We start from the raw sequence: 14432 nt of genomic DNA on the forward strand, positions 1-14432 counted from the left end.
GCAGAGCCTGGCATTAAGCCATAGTTCTCCTGTTCAGACATAATCGGGAACTCTGGCTTATTGATTTATGAAGTTGTGAACAAGGCTGTCCAACATGATTTAGAGATGAATTTAATTCTTTCCAACACACCAAGGCCAGATCAACCAACTAGGTGACAGGCAAAAGCTAATGACTAAAGAAGTCACAAAGAGGGAGCTAACACGGTGCTTAAATGACAGAAGTGGAAACTAAACCTATTGTCCTTTTGATAACAAGAAGATGCAGGGGCAGCAGATGAGAGTTGCTCATTCATCTCAATAGGAGTTAAACTAAAAACCAGAAAAATGTTGGAAAGCCAGTAGCTAAGATGAGAGTTTCAACTTGGGCTGTTAAAAAAAAAAAAAGTATTACAGAAATCTAAACTGCACCTGAACAACAGTCCAGAAGACCATGGAGAAAAAGTGTTCCCTCATCCCAATGAAATAAGGACAAAAGTACAAACATGCTCTTTATTCTCACAAAAGAATATATACAGAAAAATATATTTAAATTTAGGAAAGCAAAAGGCAAGTCTTTTCCTCCATAATATCCTACAATTTGCAGACAACTAGAACTCAGGGTTGTTGGCACTTCTTGAGTGCTGCATGGATAGCCTTGTACTTCTGTTGCAACTCTTCAAGTTTAGAAGCTGGAAAAGTAAAACACTGGCTAGTTATGGTAGTGACTACAAAAGGCACTGGGGTCCTGAAGTCATTGGCTTTTTTCCCTTTCCCTTTTGAGCCAGACCGCCTCTCGCTTCTTGTTGTTCCTCTGCTGCTATGGAAACTGCTAGGCTATGCTTAGAAGGGGCATAAAGGAACTGACTGACCCAACTGCTGGATGCCACTACCTGGCCAGTACACTGTGCACCTGGAGCCTTCTTCCTTGTAGCTCTAAAGGTAGATTTTTAGCTCCCCCAAAATGCAAACTTCCTGAAAGAGTTAGATCTTTTTTCACAGGATTAGACTAGAATGGAAGGAACGTGAGCTCAGAAAGCATCCCAGTCACAAAACACATCTCCACACTGTGACCTCTCCTTGGATTTAAGCAGCAGTGGAGTTTCTCTATTAGCACTGCAGTTGGGAGCCATTCCAACCTGCAGGAGAAGACTGGAATGCTATATAGGCAAGGCTCTGTGCCAAGGGCGGCAGGGACAACCAAGCATGCAGGCACATTAAGAACTTGTTGGATCCACTTCATGGTTCCTAGAGAGCTTGAGTTTCTGCATTTTATTCTGTTTTTACTGTGTACACCTCTTCAGTGGCTTTATGCTGTGAAGCAGTCTATATATCTGTATAATAGTAATAATGATATGCACCAATAAACCATCTCCTCTTGGGCACAGTACTCACACAGTGTGGCTTTGGCACTGCCGCTCCAAAACCTCTTCCCCTGCTCCTTCTCTTTCACGGAGTTCACGATGCACTCTGAAGTTTCTTTAACCTGGAGCAAAGCCTGCAACTCCTGGAGGTAGGAGCATTGATGAAACCAAAGAGCCTGATCAGCTGCATCATCTCACTAGCCTGGTGTCCTAATAACCAGTAACAGTCTAATATTGTGTTTCAGATTCCAGGATTTCAGGTGAGTTGGGGTGGAGGAAAGACCTGCCCCAACATCATCTAACCAGCCTTCTAACTCACATACTCATCTAGGGTTAATTTCACGCAGAAAGCAGTCCATTACGTGAGCCCCTACCTGCAGGCTGAAGTGGGACAACTTAGATACAGGTCTAAGACACCAGACCTAGGAAAGGTACAAAAGCCCTGGGGAAACAGCGGGGTGATTGCTAGGAAATGAATTGTGACATGCTTTAGCTATTTGTATTATTACTACCCCACTCCTTTCTCTAAATATCGGAGCCATTGGGCATCATTTGAGAACTAAAAACTGCTTCCCTATATTATGGGCACCTGACTGCTCACCCTTGAGCTCCTTCCTTGCCACCCGCCACCCACCTCCAGTCTCACCTGCACACAGAGTTGCAGGCCAAGGTGGACCTCTTGGACAAGGGGGCCAAGGCAGCTCAGCACAGGAGCCGGGCGCTCACAATGCTGCTGCAGCTGGCGCTCATACACCTGGCTGAAGGCCACAAGCAGCTGGCTGAAATCGGAAGCCATCAGTCTGAGGGTCTGCAGAGCTGTGGCCTGGACAGAGGCTGCATCTGCACCAGCCGGATCCCCATGCAGGAAGGAACACTGAAAAGGCAGAGGTTTGTGACGGTTAGAGGGAGCTGGGGAAAGACAGTCAGATGGGTAGGGTACAAATAATATTATGCCCCACCTTCCTTCACTGCAGGGCAAAAACCCCAGCACTGTTAAGCCTTTCCCCAAAAGAGCCTTAGTTCAGATGCGAGTGCAAGGACCAAGGGAAACACAGGTGGTGGGATGAGAAGGGGACAGCAACTCTCCTGCCTTCTTTATGGTCATTGTTCAATATGCAGGCTCAGCACTTAGTGAGCATATCCTTAGCAAAATCTAAATAATCAGAGAATTTCAGACTATAAGGCCCGTCTCCCAACATCCCACCATGAACCATCAGAACATAGGGGGCCACGGACAGCACTGATGCACCTTACAGCTGGGCCAGCTGTTCCGGGTGACTGGGTAAGCAGCAACCCCTTCTTCACTCAACCCTGATCCCTGGAAGACACCCAGACCAGTCTGCAGGCTTCTTACCTCTTTTCTGAGATCTTGTAGAGCTGCCACCACCTCTTCCAGCTCCTTCGATGCCTCTAGCAGGGTTTCCTCATGAGAAGTCACAGACAGAAGGGACCTTGATAGACACAGGAAGGGAGGTTGGGCATCACAACTCCCTGATTCCACCACTGGTGTCCAAAGGGGAGATATGGCAATAGGGAATGAAGGAGATGGGGGGATCCATGAGGCCTGGGAGTTCATCTCATGGGGGCTCCATCCCCACTACAGGCTTATACAGTGGTGCCCCGCAAGACGAATGCCTCGCAAGACGAAAAACTCGCTAGACGAAAGGGTTTTGCGGTTTTTGAGCTGCTTCGCAAGACGAATTTCCCTATGGGCTTGCTCCGCAAGACGAAAACGTATTGCGTTTTTTGCAAGTTTGTTTCCTTTTTCTTAACACCGTTAATACAGTTGCGACTTGAATTTGAGGAGCAACTCATAGAATGCGGTGTGGTAGCCTTTTTTGAGGTTTTTGGTGATTTTTGAAGCTTTTCCAAAACTTTCCTGACACCGTGCTTCGCAAGACGAAAAATTCGCTAGACGAAAAAACTTGCGGAACAAATTAATTTCGTCTTGCGAGGCACCACTGTACTAACCAAGTGTTTCTCTGGTTTGGCCTCTAGTCTCATTCTAGCTTTAGAAACACAGTGTAAGAACTTGTGGGCTCTTTTCCGCATGCAGGCATTGGCACAGAAACCGAGCAGCTCACCTTTCCTGCAGCACATCTTCTCTCAACAAGAGGCCCTTGATGTCCGAAGGCCAGGGATGGCACTCTGGGTTCAACACACTCTGCAGGTAAGGGCTGGTGAAAACCTGCTTGATAAATGCCTCATTCTTCCTACCTATCTCTTGGAAAGATTCCACTGCGCTGGAAGAGGAAGGGGAGGGGTAAGAACTACAGACAGGTGACAATGGCAGCACATCCCAGCTTATCAGGCATCAATCAGGCTGGTCTATTCCGAGCTCTGCTTAGGTGAACAGTGGAGCAAAGAAATCAAGAAAGCTGTGGTTTAACCATATTATTGGAAGGATATGCTGCTTTGGTATAATAAAAGGAAGAACAGGCTCAGAGCTCCATCTTGGTACCTGGACCTCCCATGAATTCTGGAGGAGGCTAGTAGAGGCTGAATGGCACAAACCACAGCCAGTGCTTAGCTCAAAATAGGGCAGCTTCGTGATACTGAGGCAGGAAGGGGGAGGCACAAACACAGGAAACAAAGGGAAGAAAGTGGCCTCAAAGCGTGTTAGACCCTAAAACTGGCTCACAACACATTTTAGGGGAACCTGATCCAGCTTCTTCAGAGGAACTGCTTAAAAGTTTACAATCTGAAGCAACCTGTTCAGTGCTGGCATCTGAGCTCTGCTTTAGGCCACAAAAACTTCCTCCCCTAGAGCTAATAATTTGCGAAATAATCTTACCACACCACTCAAGACATCAAATCCTTACCTTCATCTATTCTCCTCCTACCCTATGGTGCCATATAAAGCAGGTCACTTCCCCCTGCAGCCCTATTCAGCTCAAAATTGATTCCTGTGCACTGTGGAGTGGTCTCTTTGTCTCCCTTGCTTATGAAGCCTGACAAAAGGCATCCCTGGGGGTTTACAGCCAAGCACTAGAAATGCTTCTAGTCCTCCTGGTTACAGGGAAAGACTGGTAGAAGTGTGGTGTGCTGAAGGCCTTAGGAATCAGGGAGAGGGGCTGTTGCTGGGTTGCCAGTATGTATGATATGTCCAGGATTCTCACCATAGTCCCCCAGCTCTCGTCCATCTACAACTCTGCCTCAAATATTTAATTCCTCATTCTCTGGTCCACTATTTAAACAAAACAAAATACCCACAGCAGTTGGAACTTTGACCACAAAATATCCAGGACTAACTTGCCAAGGACACACTTGTGATGTGCTAATTTAATCCAAGTTTCAGAATCTGCTGGCATCTTATCAGGCACAGAACTCTATACCCTTTGCCAACTAATTCAATCCTGCTCAGCAAGATTGACAGTAAAGCTAAATACCCCACAAAGGCTATCAATCCAATAGATCCCGCTAGCATAACAGTTATCAGATTCATCAGGCAAGGGAGATTCCAATCCTCTTTGTGCTTGAAAAACCTCTCTCACCTGAGTGCTTGAGCAGGAATCACAGCCACTAGTTGTTCCAGGAAGTGGAGCTGCTCCTGCGCAGAGACCTTTCCCTGTAAAAATACAACACACAAACACATAGGTCTCCAGTTATTGGGGGTGGGGTGGCAGCATTAACGACAACAAAAACTGCAATTGATACAACACAAAAAGTAGGGGTCATTTGGGCTGTGTTAACAGGACCAGGGATGCAGGTGGTGCTGTGGTCTAAACCACTGAGCCTCTTGGGCTTGCCGATCAGAAGGCCGGCGGTTTGAATCCCCGCGACAGGGTGAGCTCCCGTTGCTCAGTCCCTGCTCCTGCCAACCTAGCAGTTCAAAAGCACACCAAAAAGTGCAAGTAGATAAATAGGTACTGCTTCAGCGGGAAGGTAAACGGCGTTTCTGTGCGTTGCTCTGGTTCGCCAGAGGCGGCTTAGTCATGCTGGCCACACGACCTGGAAGCTGTACGCTGGCTCCCTCAGCCAGTAAGGCAAGATGAGCACTGCAACCCCAGAGTTGTCTGTGACTGGACTTAACTGTCAGGGGACCTTTACCTTTAACAGGAAGATGGTTTTTGAGAAAGGAAGTAGGAGTACCCATCTATTGTAGCATGGCATTCAGCATAGGTGCTACAACTTGGAGACTAGCCCTGCTGGGTCAGGCAGAGGGTCTGCGTGGAATGGACTCCCTCGGAAGGTGGTGGGCTCTCTTTCACGGGAGGTTTTTAAGCAGAGGTTGGCTGGCCATCTGCCATGGATGCTTTAGTTGAGATTCCTGCATTGCAGGGCGTTGGACTAGAGCAGGGGTCAGCAACCTTTTCCAGCCGTGGGCTGGTCCACCATCCCTCAGACCATGTAGTGGGCTGGATTATATTTTGGGGGGAAATAATGAATGAATTCCTATGCCCCACAAATAACCCAGAGATGCATTTTAAATAAAAGGACACATTCTACTCATGTAAAAACACACTGATTCCCGGACCGTCTGCTGGCTGGATTGAGAAGGCGATTGGGCGACATCCGGCCCACGGGCCTTAGGTTGCCTATCCCTGGACTAGAGGACCCTTGGAGTCTCATCCAGCTCTACCATCTTATTATTCTACTCCAGCATTGCACCAAACTGTTGCCTGTTAGAGGCCTCCAGAGGCTGCCATGGGCAGGGCACCCCCACAACCATGTGTTCCCCATGTTCAGCAACTTGTATACAGAGGGTCACTGAAAACAAGACACATTTCAAAGGCTCTAGGAAAGGAAAGCCAGGAGGAAAAGGATGAAGTGGATATGTTATCCCCTTAGTCTTTTTTCATACTGGAACTTGAACTTTCAAAAGTAGTTTAAAATGATTTCAGGAAGGGGAACAACTGTTCACCATGTTCAGTGCAAGCAAATCAAGCTGCAGGAGTCTCAAATCAAGCTGCAGCAGTTTAAAATTTAAAAAGGGGAGGGGAACCTGAGGGAACAGTTAAGAAATGGAATAAGATGTCTATGAAGAGACAGTCTCATTTTGCAGAAATTCCCCCAGTGCTTACCTCAATGAGATCCAAGTCATTGGCTCGACAGAGCATCAGGTGATATCCCAAGTTTGCCATTGCTGTCAGGACAGAAGAAGTTTTAGGTAAATAGCTTGAGCCACTCATATGAATGTCTTTCCCCTAAATTTAAATATGGTCTGGAGCGCCTGTTTTATTTTTTTATAAAAACCATCAACTTCCCTAGCAGTAATATGCTCCAAAGTCCCATCCACAATGCAGCTTGTGAAGCACGTTTGGCACCCTGAAGCCCCTTTGCGCAGGTCAGACCATTGGCCAATCTAACATGGCATTCCTACTCTGGTTTTCCTTTCACACATCTGGAGCTGATGGGAGATACCAGAGACTGAAGTCTCCAAGAATCATTCCTGCAACTGCTTCACCACATAGTCTACATTCAAACCCCATTTCAGCATGCTTGCAGGACTATGCTAGTTGATCCATGAATCCTTTGCTTCCTGTGGAGAAAATGGTGGTCCTCCTTTGGCTGACTGTTCCGAGGTTCATGCTATAGGCAACAGGGGCAGAAGCATCTGTTCAATCAGAGAGGAAGCAGGTGGTGCTGGTGGTGGATTTTAGAGCAGCAGGAGACGGTTAAGAGACCTGGATGCTCCCCACATCTGTGGGTTTACTTCCCCATAGTCTATCACCAGAACTCATTTTATCTCCCTGTTAGGCTCAGATACCAGAAATGAACCTGGTGGAAATAAAAGTGGGAAGGGCAGAGGTCAATGATGGGGCTGAATCTTCCACCATGTCATGAAGTTTGAGACTAGGAGAGAAAAGGCAGTCTCTGAAAGGAGGCCCAAGCATTTCTAGATGATATGAAAGCTCAGCTTTCAGCCTTGCAGCAGCTGATCTGCTATGCATTTGCAGTGGGCTGCAGGCTTGCCCACAAGTATTGATTTGATGGTGCTGAGTGGCAGTGAAATAGTATTTTTTAAATATATATATATACATAAAAGGACAAGGGAACTATCATCCTTCCATCATTTTGCTTTATATTTGCTTACTTTGGTGTGAGTGAGTGAAAAAGAGAGAGAGAAGGTAGGCTGATTTAGAAATCTGCAAGGGAGAGAGCAACTGATTTCAGTTAACTAAAATCACTTCACACAAATTTCTAATTTGTACATCTTCCTAAGCAGAAGTGCATATTGATTGTCAGATTAGTGCATTCTGATTTACAGCTAAAGACGTAGAAGGTCTCAGTCCCCAGCATCTCCAGGCAAAGCTGGCAATTTTCACAGTCTGAAACTCTGGGGAGTCACAGCCAGTCAGTGAAGACAATACTAATCTAGGTAAATTAAAGAATCAACTCAGTACCAAGCCATTTCCTCTGTCCTACCTAGAAGGTATGTTTAACTGGTACATAAAACACAGCATTAAGCAAGACCTTCCTTTTGCTTGTTAAGAGTTCTGGGGGGTGTACTGTTCCAGGACTCACAACCCCTTTTCACTCATCGGCCGGGAGCAAGTTTCTTGATCCATATCTAAAGGGAATCGCCGATGATTCGAATGAAGCCAAACTGAGATATCTACTAAATGATGAAGACCCCCTAAGATCACTCACGGTTGCCAGATTCTTGATCAGTGTCCTATCCCTAAAGAAGAAAAATGGACTCCTGTGCGGCTCGGATAACCCTTTTAAACCATGATCTATGTTTTAGGATGTAACTAGGTGATACCACCACTGATGTCTTTTATTAATTTATGAGCAGAGGGCGATGTTTATGTTGCAAATTTATTGTAATGCATGTTATTGGTCTTTTCCTTATTTTGCTTTGGTTCTTGTCTGTTTTCTGTAAGTTTTTGGCTGTTTTAAATTTGGAGGTTTAAGTATATATATGTTGGTGGGAAACTGTCGTGTGACGGGCCAATGGCCGTAATAAATCCCAGGAAGACTCACAACCCCGCAGCTTAAGAAATCCTCCTCCTAGCCTTGTAATCCAATGAGAAGACTAGATGGAATCCAGTTCTAGTCAGATATATCTAGCCATCTGTAAATAAAGTTAGTTCTACATTCCATTACACTCTAGTGTGACCAAAAACAGAGCTCAGGAAGAGGTTGTGCTTCTCATCTCCGTCTGCAATACAGACAGTGGCTGGCTTGGTTTTCAGTTGTTTCCATGGAGTTCTATGGGACAAGCTAAACAAGTGGGAATCCAGGATAGAAGTGACAGAAGAGCTGTGCTGCTTCGCCCCCATCTGTGGTCATCAGGAGCAGGTTTCGTTTCCATTTCTATAGCTGTCGCAAATGCTATCACTTTATTCCCCTTGCAGAGGAGTAAATATTAGCCATGCATTTAGATGGGGCAAATAACAGGTTGGAATAACATCTGCCAATCACACCCAACATTGCTTGACCTTGACCTTAGTGTGCAACAATTTTTGCTGGCACAACAGGACATGCTGCTCAGTGCTACTGTGAATAAAACCCAAGGAGATTATAGGCAGCTAGACTGGTGACTGGGGGCGGCTGCCAAGACCACATAACACTGGTCTTGAAAGACCTACATTGGTGGCTCCCAGTACATTTCCGAGCACAATTCAAAGTGTTGGTGCTGACCTTTAAAGCCCCAAATGGCCTCGGCCCAGTATACTTGAAGGAGCGTCTCCACCCCCATCGTTCTGCCCGGACGCTGAGGTCCAGCACCGAGGGCCTTCTGGCGGTTCCCTCATTGCGAGAAGCAAAGCTATAGGGAACCAGGCAGAGGGTCTTCTCAGTAGTGGCGCCCGCCCTGTGGAATGCCCTCCCATCAGATGTCAAAGAGATAAACAACTACCTGACATTTAGAAGACATCTGAAGGGAATTTTTTAATGTGTGATATTTTAATGTATTCTTAATCTTTGTTGAAAGCCGCCCAGAGTGGCTGGGGAAACTCAGCCAGATGGGCGGGGTACAAATAATAAATAATAATAATAATTATTATAGGCAAATACAATTTGTGCCTGCATACAAAGCACAGTGATGCACTGCAACTCTCCCTCACCTCTTCCCCCATCAGGCTCCCTGTAACCTGCAGGTCCTCTGAACACATACATGCCCACACACAAAGGCAAACACATTTCAATAGGTTCCAACAAATCCCTTTGACTGACAATTATTACATGCTTCTCCTTCCAACAAAAGCACAATATGTACCTTTTATCTTCAAATCCGACTGCGATTCTCCAAGAGATGACAACTGCTTTCGGTGGGCTGGAGACACACTGCAAGGAAGAACAAAACAAAGTGCAGTCTTGCTGCAACATTGTTGATGAGCTGCAGAAGGGACACATATCTGCTCCAAATTTGGATTCAGCAATACATCTGCAGCTGATCCCGAGAAGCCAGACAAATTACTCCAGCCCTCTACTAATAACAAATTAATTCTAATTATTGAGAGATGGGCAGTTAAAAACTACCACTACTACTAAGATTGAGAAAGCAAAAAGTACAGAACTATATAGAAAAGAGGAGATTCTGACTAAACACAAGGAAGAGCTTTCTGGCTGTAAGAGCTGTTTGGCAGTGGAAGAGGCTTCCTCAGAAGGTGGTGGCCTCTCCTTCCTTAGAGGGTTTAAAGCAGAGGTTAGATGGCAATCGGTCAGGAACGTTTTAGTTAAGATTCCTGCATTGCAGAGGGTTAGACTAGATGACCCTCAAGGGACCCTTCCAACTCTACAATTCTCTGATTCTAAGATTCAGTACTGACAGAGGCGATAATGATGATTTTCTAAAGTGCCTTCATAACAAAAAAAACTATGTAAGCGTGTCCCTGCTCGCAATTTGATGGGGGTTGGTGGAAAATCATAACGACAGGGAAAGTAGAATGGTACACAGTATGGAAAAAAGTGTCAACAGCAAAGGGACAAGAGCAACTACACAAAATTCCCAGGTTGCTCAGAGATCCATTTCCCTAGAAAAGCGGGCTGTTACTGTGCTGCACAGCAGCTTGTGGCTGGTAAGTTGTTGCCTGGCAAGTATAGTATATGCTATATGTCATGGACTGGCTGGAAGCAGAGGAGTGGTGGGGGGCACCAGCTTGGGAACCCCCAGGGGAAGAAGGCTCAGAGCCAGGGGACTGGTGGTGGGATGACGATGAGGGGCGGAGGGAGAGGAGGGAGAAGACTTGGAGGAGGAGGTGTCAGGAGCTGAAGAGGTAACACGGCTTAGTGAGCAGGAAGAGGCTGTGGCAGAGAGCAGGTCAAGAAGCAAAGCGGAGGCAGGCTGCTGAAGAAGCCAGGGGGTCTGCCCCTCCTGCTGCGACCAGCTCTCCTCCCCCTGGTCTCCCAGAACACAAAGAGGAAGGAAGAGGCAAAGCAAAGAGACAAGATGGAGGAGGTTCAGGTTGCTGGGGGAGGAGGCAGAGAGCAGTGGGGCAAGACCTACTGGGAAGAGTGGCTCTGATCACTAGGCCTGAGCTGTTTTGGTTTCTTTGAATAAAGAGTTGACTATGAACACCAGGTGTTTTATTGCTGACCTGCTCCTGACAGTTGACAGTACAGAATGATATAGTATAGTGCATTAAAACTCACTCAAGTCACGGTACTATCACAATCACAGTACTATCACGATTCTGCTAACTTATGCTAAACACCGTTTTATAGTAGAAATAGAGAATATTGTATATTTTAAAGCAAAAGTAAAAGGTGGACCTGTAACCATGTACATGTCTGTCCTCCACCTATAAGAGGTCTTAAAATACAAGAATGACTGACTAGTCATCAGCCCCAGTGAGCCCAGCCAGTGCCAAACCTGTTCAGAGCTGCCCTCACTATCTGCTGCTCTCCATGTGGTCATTTTGGGGGTACTGGGCTGTCAGACCTTGGACTTTGGCCTAGCTGCAAAAGTGGTCTTAGATAAGTAAATGAAGAACAAAAGCTGTGTTTGCTTCAAGCTATAGACTCCCATTAGGAGCCAAGCATTGCTCAGGGAAGCTGTCCTGGCACAATGCTTCTCATAGGGTGTGTCAGGAGAGAATGCAAAGTGTGATGGGTAGGTTCAAGGACAATCAAAGAAACATTTAAATATTTCAGTGTAGTATAAAATCAAAATTATTGTTTTATATTTTCTGAATGCCCTGTGGTCATATAATAAAGTAGTTGTGTTCTATAATATAAATCAACTAGTGCTAGGAGTTGTTTCTTTTTGTTTGCCAATGCATTTCTTATCAATGACAAATTTAGTGTGGTGCAAGCAAATTTTTATTCTGAAAGTGTGGCCCAGAGAAAATGTTTGAGAATCATTTGTCTAGAAGTAGGAAGAGAGTGGCAAATACTAAAGAAATACGGATTGAACGGTGATGGCTGTCACCTGCCACAAATCCATTCCAGTATGTCCAGGCGATGCGGGGAGGGAGCGCATAGCAACTTCTGTATGTCTTTAGCCTCTGACAGGTAGACACCATCTAGTGCAGGGCAGCCCAGTTCCTGTATGAGGGCAAGAACAAACAGGGACAGGTACAGGCACAGGTATGCTCCACTCACAATCTGCAACACCCTACAATTCTCTTTAAGCAGCGCAGTGCTCATTTCCCCACCTTCATATGCACTCACTGAAGAAAGAAACAATTTTAAACTCCAAGTGATAATACTCAGCAAACATTCAGGATTGCAAGCGTTCAAAGAATCTTGTGCATGTTACCAAAGTCAGTCTTGTATCAACCAAGCAGAGCAGGCAGGAGGTCTTGTTTGCCAGAATATACTACTAATAATAATTTATTATTTCTACCCCACCCATCTGTCTGGGCTTCCCCAGCCACTCTGGGCGGCTTCCAACCAAATATTAAAATGCAGTAATGCATCAAACAAGTTCCCAGACATCAGCCTTGCATAGGAAGATGTCAGGATCCTTCAGGATTTCCTCAGCCCAAGGTCTGCATTCGAGGCCTTTGCTGGCATGGCTTACACGTGTCCTACTATGCTCACGAGACGGTCACCATCTCGTTTTGCAGCCAGCCGGCTTATTTGTGTCTCCAAGACCCCTGCGCTGAGGGCCGGTCACTGGGCGTTGCTCAGCCTCTTCGCAGAAACCCTAATCTGGTTCTGAGGGTCTTAATGCGTCCCAGGAGGCCCATCCCCGCACTTTGGAGGGAGGCTCCGGTCGCCGCCGCCGCCGCCGCCGCCTCGCTCTCTGCCTGGCGAGGCCTCTGCCCCGAGGACGCTCCCGGAATACCTTCAAGCGCCCGAAAAGCGCAGCAGCAGCAGCAGCCATCGCCATTTTCCCGCCGAGCACAAGGCGCCGCCTCCGCTCCGCTCCTATTCGCCGCGGACCGGGGAGCCTCGAAGCTGATTGGAAGCAAGGGCGGGGGGAGGAGGCGGGGCGGCCGCGTCAGGGGAATCATAACTTTCTGAGCTGTACCAAGCCGGGGACGGGGGGGGGGAAGGCTGAAAATGGGTTTGCCCCTCCGGAACGCCTCATCCCCTACACACCCGCACCTCACAAACACTGAAGTTTTGTGCTGTTGTTTCCGTCGTGTTGTATGTTCTCTCATTGTTCGTTGTGGTTTTTTATGGTTCAGTTTTGAAATTCATACACATACCCTCCCCCACCAGAGAAAAGTAGCTGAACCCTTGTGGCTTCCCTGCTAGTTTTTATTCTGAATTTATTCACCCTCCGCCTTTTCGCTCACAGGGACTCGCTCGAGGCGGCTCACAGATAATATAAGAACAGCTCAAAACGTAGAAAGCAACAGCACGATACAAGCAAACGTCGGTCGAATTTAAATAGATTTGAAATCTGCATGTTTTCAATCGGTCCTGTCTATTAAAAACATGCAAGCAATTTCAACCAAAGCCGTGTTCCTCCCGGAGAGGGGGCTCAAAACTCGCAGGGAGAAGAAACTGCCATTGGTGTGGCAGACTTGGCACAAGGCGAGCTTGAGTCTCGCAGCCTCCAGCAGGAAACCTGCCCTTTCCCCCTAATGGGGTATCCAAGAGCCCATACAGAGTCCTAACTTAGGCTCCCTATTGATAGGAGAAAATAACAGAGGCCAACCAGAGAATATTGAGAAGCAAAGCAGCTCCTAAGCCTGATCTTTACACGCTGGAGGGAGGAGGAACCCAGAACAATGGCATGCAAGGTCTTATATAGACTTTTGAAATTGCCCCCCCAGAAACATCATACCTACATCACAGAAAAGGCAGTCTAAAACAGATATTTGAATGTTGTTTTTCTCCTGTCGTTGTTTTATCTCCTGTCTGGCAGGTTACTTGATTGGCTACCCGGCTTACTTGATTGGATTGCCTGGGAATCCTGGCCAGTCTTTTGTAATGATAAATACTTAGTTCCTGGCCAGGTCACAGGCTCACACCCTATTGTAGCAGGAACCCCCCCCCCCCCCACCATTCAGTTTGTACAAACTTCACACACACTCACACTCACACACTACATACGCTACGCTTCTGTTATAAATTCATAGAAAAGCAACCATACATCAGATTTGCACTGTTCCACTTTTATTTTACTCCATGAAGGAAGGACTACAAAATGGAGAAGGTTTGATACAGGCCACCATAATCCTTGAACATGCCAGTACATACACAGGAGCCCTGCCCAGTTGCTATGCCAACCCTGATGGTCTCAGACAGAAGACCATCAACAACACAACGGACTGCATACACGAGTGGATTCAACACAAGTGGATTCAACACGGACTATAACAAAAGAACAGTGATTGGATTCCCCCTCAGGGGGCAGGAAACTGAGACTACCTTTTGTCTTCTGAAAATGACTTATGGGGAGGGGGAGAAGGGAACCAGCCAGGTGACAGGACACTCAGGTTACCACCACAACTCCTCCCTGAACCCCTCCTTTCTGTGATGTATTCATGATGTTTCTGGGGGTGGGCTTGATCTACAGGGTGGGAATTTCAAAAGTTTTTATAAGACCTTGCACACCATTTTTCTGTGTCCTTCCTCTCTCCTGCAAGTGAGGGGAACACCCTGTTGCAACAGTTCAATAAAGGCCAAGCCTACAGGCTGCTGTTTTGCTCCAAGTTATCCTGGTTGGTGTCTTTGTTTTTGTCCAAGGGAGCCCTCGGATTTTCCCGGTAACACTATTCATATCTTAAATGTGTTCTTAAG

The 14432-nt window shown here is 46.6% G+C and overlaps 1 protein-coding gene across 1 annotated transcript; it reads right to left on the bottom strand.

The window, feature by feature from the left end:
• Positions 1-475: 475 nt before the first annotated feature.
• On the bottom strand, positions 476-12622 carry HAUS7 (HAUS augmin like complex subunit 7). The gene is made up of 10 exons (XM_082205759.1): positions 12523-12622; positions 11662-11777; positions 9508-9575; positions 6365-6426; positions 4835-4908; positions 3425-3583; positions 2695-2791; positions 1987-2214; positions 1372-1483; positions 476-668 (listed from the first exon to the last, which is right to left on the bottom strand). The coding sequence occupies exons 1-10, from the start codon at positions 12565-12567 to the stop codon at positions 595-597; spliced, it is 1035 nt and encodes a 344-aa protein (XP_082061885.1). The 5' UTR covers positions 12568-12622; the 3' UTR covers positions 476-594.
• Between the last annotated feature and the right edge of the window lie 1810 nt (positions 12623-14432).

Source organism: Podarcis vaucheri (genome assembly GCF_965113315.1).
Source record: "Podarcis vaucheri genome assembly, chromosome: 17".
NCBI lineage: Eukaryota > Metazoa > Chordata > Lepidosauria > Squamata > Lacertidae > Podarcis > Podarcis vaucheri.

Excerpts from the sequence above, each read along its gene's own strand:
- HAUS7 (XM_082205759.1), bottom strand. The coding sequence starts at position 12,567 with ATGGCGATGGCTGCTGCTGCTGCTGCGCTTTTCGGGCGCTTGAAG. Across the intron at positions 3,584-4,834 it reads ATTCCTGCTCAAGCACTCAG|CGCAGTGGAATCTTTCCAAG; the intron begins GTGAGAGAGGTT and ends TTCCTCTTCCAG. Across the intron at positions 669-1,371 it reads CAGTGCCAAAGCCACACTGT|CTTCTAAACTTGAAGAGTTG; the intron begins GTGAGTACTGTG and ends TTACTTTTCCAG.